General features: G+C 44.1%; 1 protein-coding gene across 1 annotated transcript; it reads left to right on the plus strand.

The window, feature by feature from the left end:
• The first annotated feature begins 316 nt into the window (after positions 1 to 316).
• cenpl (centromere protein L) lies at positions 317 to 4182 on the plus strand. The gene is made up of 5 exons (XM_080011203.1): positions 317 to 350; positions 1415 to 1571; positions 1811 to 2062; positions 2298 to 2867; positions 3400 to 4182. Exons 1-5 carry the CDS (start codon positions 334 to 336, stop codon positions 3472 to 3474), a joined length of 1071 nt encoding a protein of 356 aa, XP_079867329.1. The 5' UTR covers positions 317 to 333; the 3' UTR covers positions 3475 to 4182.
• The last annotated feature ends 2027 nt before the right edge of the window (positions 4183 to 6209 follow it).

Here is a 6209-nt window from a genome sequence, read left to right on the forward strand (position 1 = left end):
TGGTCGAGCGGCGCTTTCGGCGCATACACATGACGTCAACATCAGACAAAAGCAGCCAGACGGAGATGCGATCGCTCGAACGACGCCGGAGCGATGTGTTTTGTCCCGCTATCAACCTCCTTTGTCGGCTGTCAGCCAATATGAATCGTAAATTCTAGATTTTTATCTAAAAGTGAAACGCGTGTGGCTACTGAGTGAACAGAAACCCAATTTCGCGATTTGTCGTTGAACGATGCGGCGATCGTCTGCTTCGCACTCCGCGCGGGCCCGTGGGGAAAGCGCGACGTTCAAATTTGACTTCCTGTTTCCGGTCGTTGCTGCTTGGAGGCAAACATGGAGCGACGGAGCTGGTAGCTGCACCTTTTACACTCCCCCGCTTCGGTCACCGCATGCCGGCGTGTGTTCCGCCGTCCGCGTGCCCGTTTTCTCTGTGTGTAAAGCACTGGCGCATTACCCCGTTCCCACCTCCACCCGAACGAAACAAAAACGCCCTATCATCGGGTGGCGGGTTCGGAAGCAGCTGCGCTTTCAATAACAATGGTCGGGTCAGAGGTCAGGAAGCATCAAAACAGATTTCTTCAACAACTGATTCACCGATTCGTTTTAAGCTGTTTTTTTATTATTATTATTATTATTATTATTATTATTATTATTATTTGCTTCAGTTTTGTGTGTCGCTTTCAGTGTGAAGAAGAACCGTCGACATGTTGGGCTTCTTGTTAGAATCCAGGACAGGTTTGACTACTATAAGTACAGTCGTTTCCGTGCCTTAAAGGTGCAGTGTGTAGAGTTTACGGAACGGACTTGGCAGAAACAGAATAGAACAGTTGTAGGTACGTTTAAATGTGTGTACAATCCAATGAAAATAGGAATTGTTGTGCTGGCGTTAATTTAGAATGAGCCATTTTTATCTACGTAGGGAGCGGGTACGCTTCCACGGAGGCTGCACCGCCGTTGCTTTTACGGTGGCCCAGAACGGACAAACCAAACACGGGCGCTTGACAGGGCCTTTCGCGTTTTCTGCAAGTTTCACGGCCACCGTCTCGTTCACGGAGGCTGCCGCGGTTGCACCGCCATGGGGAGGGGTATTCAGTTGGTTTGCGATCTGCAACCTCACCGCTAGATGCCACTAAATTGTACGCACTGCGCCTTTAAGTGGTCAGTGTGGGGAAAAAATACGATAAAATCCAATTTCACAAATGGAATAAAAGTTTCACCAATCTGTTTAGGCTTCTTATCATAATGTAGTCCATGTTTAACTCATATATGTGTAGTAGTGTTTGACCTATCTAGTGGTCTCTGTGTAGAAGAGAGAGGGGGGTGGATTTAGAATGCACCATGAAGTCAGATGCTGCAAATCAACTGCTAATTTAAGCGTCGCCTCACAGATTGTTTGTTTTTCCTTTGCTTCCAGTCCGGTGAGGACTCCTCTCAACAGCCTCCACGTGCAGCGATACCGACAGTCTTACCGCAGCTATGTTGGAACTGCTTCACATCTGGGCTACACACCAGGCTTGTCCAAACGGAGGCTTACCACCAGCAGAATCTCTCCCAAGTGCCACAGCATCACTGTGAGGGAACTTAGCATCTTTCCTTAATATTGCTTGATGGTGATTATATACATTTAGGCCATAACTTAGGCCCAGCCCTAAATTGATGGAATAATTGAGAGGAAGTTGACATATTTTCCTGATGTGTTTTTTTTTTTTTTTTTTTTTGGTCCATGCCTTTCGCAACCTTACATTTCCACCCCCCTCTCGCTCATCCGAGCTGTGAAATACCTTCTGCTTCTCTTCGTTCCTTCTTAAAGGACAAGGTGGACCCTGCGCAGCTGGCCCTGCTGATGAAAAGGGAGTGGCAGCTGTCCTACGTCACACCGCTGTACCAGTTCCAACACGACCAGCTGAAGCGCTACACCAGGCAGCTCTCTGCGTTCATCGTATCGGAGCAGCAGCAGGGCTTGGCGGTGGAGGTGGGACTGGAGAGCAACCTCAAGGTGTCTTTCACTGTGGTTCAGGGGATGGCGGAGACGGAGGACGATGCGGACACAATCTTCATACAGGTAGACACAGCTTTCCGCCTGTGGTGGGAGATTGATTTCACTACTCCCGTTGGATAGTTCACAAATCTTCAGTTGAGCGTATTCCATGTCTGTTTTTATGGTAAAATTATTTCAAGGGGGGAAAATACATTAGAGGGGAAAAAATATTTGTGTTGATTTAAAATTCCTCATAATTCTACCATACTCACAATGCTGCTAGTCGCTATTTCTCACGCTTCCTCTCCGCCCACCACAGATCCATTCGAAGAACTTGTTTGCGGCGCAGGACGAGCCCCTGAAGGTGTTTTGGAGCGGCTGGTTCACCTGCATCAGGGGCAACCAGGACTACCTCCGCTCCCTCCCGAAGGACTTTGTCTGCCTGCCGCTGTTCTGCAGCGACGGGGGCGAGAGACTCACCGCCCTGGTCAAGGCGTGGTTCGAGCGCACATTCGACTGTCGCTTTGGCCCCCTGGAAATCACCTCCACCAACCTGCAGTGGCTGGCGGCGCTGTGGACCGACTGCCACCCCGAGTCCAACATCCAGCACCTGATGCTGCTGTGGACGTTGCCGGCCGTGCCGCCGCTGGAGGTCAGCTACTCGCTCCACCCACAGGATGCCTGGGAGCTGTGGAGGAGCGAGAGGCAGCAGGGGAGGGAGGAGGAGGGGGAGGATGAGGACGGTTCTGTTGGCATAGAGGAGGTGACGCGATTCATCAAGGGGCTGAAGAGGCATTTCTTCAGACACTTCAGGCTGGACCTGTCCGCTGGATGGCTGACGAAGGTCTCCACAGCGCTGGGATCTGCCAAGCACAGCGGCAAACTCAAGGTGAAGCCGTGCAGGGAAAGATGTGAAACATTTATCGAGTTAGTTGGATAGGCTTTGTATAAATTCTCCCAGTTATACTTTTGGGTGCCTGTTATTTTGAAATGAATCAAATATCACAATAGATAATTAAATTATTATTATTGGGTATTATTAATAGCCCGGTTTCGATAATTTGGTGCTTTCATAAGATATTCACACACAAATAAAATGTATAAACAATCATTAGTAATGTGGATATTCTGACCTAGCAGGAAGAAGTATTGATCAGAACAGCAACAAGTCAATAAAGATCAAAAAATTGCATTATTTTGCTGTAATGCAGCCTTAAAGACAACACCATATTGCGATAATCGGATTCCCAGATGATATACAGTCTTGTATCCCAATATCAACATTATAATGATATATTGCCCCGCCCCAGTGTCTGTTGATGGGATTGGTATATTTTGGTGGACTTTAAGTAATTACCCCCCCGAAACTCTTACTGACGCTATGGTGATGGTGATTTTCTGATGTTTGTGTCTTTTTCCAGATCTCCAACAGCAGTTACATGCTCACAACCCTGATGCTGCTGACCGAGTGCGCTCTCCTCAAAATGCCCGTCTGAGCACAAAGGTCTTGAGAATTTTTCACATAACAGACAAATGCAACATTCTTTTCTCCAAGATGGTGCCAAGAAATATCTGGCCAGGCGCTTTTCCTGTTATTTTTTATTGTTTTTTAGTTGTTTTTTATAATAGCAAATATTCAATTATGGAAGTGATATATATTTTTGTGACTTTTCTCCAATATTGGCACTTTTGGAGACAGGTTACGGTAAAAAAAACAACAACATCAACAAGCCATTAGTTGAGCTGAACAACACTATCGAATTTCTGACGATTATAATGACTTTGTTTTCAAAATTTTAACCTCTCACCATCTTAGCAACTATTTTAAGGATATTCACAGGCAGAATGCATTTTGAGAGCGAATAAAATGTAAATAAAAACCTGCACAGAGATACACTCCCCTGCATGTAAGTACATTTAGGAAAGAAGATTAGGTGTTTTGACTAATGTTGTTTAATGTTGCATCATATCACAGAATTGTCTGTCTGTGTGTGCGTGTATGTATGTATGTATGTATGTATGTATGTATGTATGTATGTATACTGTATATGTGTATATATGTGTATGAGTGTGTGTGTATACATATATATATATATCTATATATATATATGTATATGTATATGTATGTATGTGTATACACACACACACACTTTTACCTTTTCAATGCATCTTTTAAAATGTGATTAAAGTTATGCCTTCTTTGATTTTGTCTTCAGCTGAACAAAATATCCACAGCCCCACCCTAAAATGTCCCTGAAACTTTCGCACCTTTCGCACATGCAGTCTGTCCCAGAAATGTTCAGGAACATTTCCTGCATGGGGTCAGTATGAAGGGGGGCAGGGATCGACATTCAGGGAATCTGTACCGGCAATTTCCCACCCCAGGACCAAATAACTTCACAGGTAAAATACCTGAATGAAAGCCGTGACATTGCAGGGACGAGCGTGTGAAGGGTTTTGTCCGTCCGACGAAAGAGGCTTTCACGTGGAGCGAGCGAACCAATCACAGGACTCCGATGATGACGTGTTTGAACGGTTGCCTTGCCAATGCTTTCACAGGCGGTTTGATAACTAATAAGCAATACAAGTTCTTTTGAAATAGAAATAAGAAAAGAAATTCAGAAATAATGACTGGCTGGAGATGATAAATGCAGTACATTTACCACCATAATCAGCTTTGATTTTATACGAGCATAATGGTTCAGGAATGGTGCCAAACTCTTGCCGTAATTCTGAACATTACATGTTTGGTGAAATGTTAGTGGGCCGTCTCGCAAACAAACATGACAATGGACAAAAGCCGGATAAATAATTCATAGCAGGGGCACCGATGCACGCGTGCCATGCATGGCTTCCCCTCGGTGAGCGTCCTTGTCTGGGTCCTGCATATTCCCACAACGGCCGGTGTTCCAGTGGGGTGAAAAGCTCTCCCTGTTCAGTTCGCGCACACCGTGTAGGATGCAACACGCTGTGACAACGTTGGGCACAAGCGCAATATCAGCGTCATTGCGCCTAAGCGGGCACCTCCAACGGCCCTCGAAACTACCAAAATGCATTTTCTGGTGACCGGGCCGAGCTCAAAGGGGAGTTGAAATTGCACGATTCTTGCGTCGGGCGGTGACAGTCGTCGAACCCCTTCATCGGCCGCGTCTGTAGTGCGCAGGCAGGGTTTCCAAACGAGATGAGCAGGCATCTCCGCTCCGTTCAAAGTCATGGATTTCTGTGGTGTCACGGTGACGTTTCAATTAAATAAAGGCAAACCTTATAGCAATGGTCATTCCTCATCCAATCACATCATTTGATGGTGAGAAAGTAATCAAATTGCCTGCACTTCAAATTGTAACGAAAGAAAGAAAATCAACAAATGTACTTAAAAAAAAAAAAGCCCTGTGTGTAAATTGACATTGACACAATAATTACACCTGAACGTCCCTGAGATAACATCTATCAAGTATCAAATCTTTCAAATTTCTACAAAACGAAATTATTAGCGACAAATCTTTTGTTATTTTCGAATTTTTCAAACTTCAGCTATTATTTTAATACCAGAGCAGTGAACTGCTTATGAGAGAAGGTTATTCTACACGTGACGGGACAGATTCCCATGATGAACATCAATGGAAAAAACGTTGCATGTCAAATATTTATATTTGTGTGTCAGATCAGATGCTTTCACGACCCAGTGAACGTATTTTGGGTCTCATGAACTTGTCTTACATTCAAAAGGCCTAGTTAGTCAGGCCGGTCAAAGATCAGTCTGTTGGAAACCTGTGCATTACTTTTATAATCCACTAGAAGGCAACATGACCATAATGTACAGTAATACAGAGAGCAGTGTATTGGAAGAAACTCTCCATCAATGTTGTGTTCCTGTATTTTCTTATGTTGTGCAATTTTCATTTTATTTTTTTTTATTTTTGCTGATGCCTGTCTTTGCAAAGTCTCCCTCGAAAAGAGTCACAACAGACCTATAGGAAACGAAGAATAAAGTTATGTTTATATTATGTTAAATTAAAATATCAGCTGTGTTTACATTAAAAGTGGAAGATGTTTTCCAACAGGTCCACATTGAAATAACCTGTTTTGTCATTCTAAAATGATAATCATTTTAAATCATTTTTTTTAATGTAAATATATTTTTTGGTGGTCACAAATTTCTAAGATGGGGGTTTATTTGCATCCCCATCAGTTGCTACCAAGGGAGCAACTCTTCTACACTCTCACTCTAAAA

Source organism: Zeus faber, assembly GCF_960531495.2.
Source record: "Zeus faber genome assembly, chromosome: 12".
NCBI classification, from domain to species: Eukaryota; Metazoa; Chordata; class Actinopteri; order Zeiformes; family Zeidae; genus Zeus; species Zeus faber.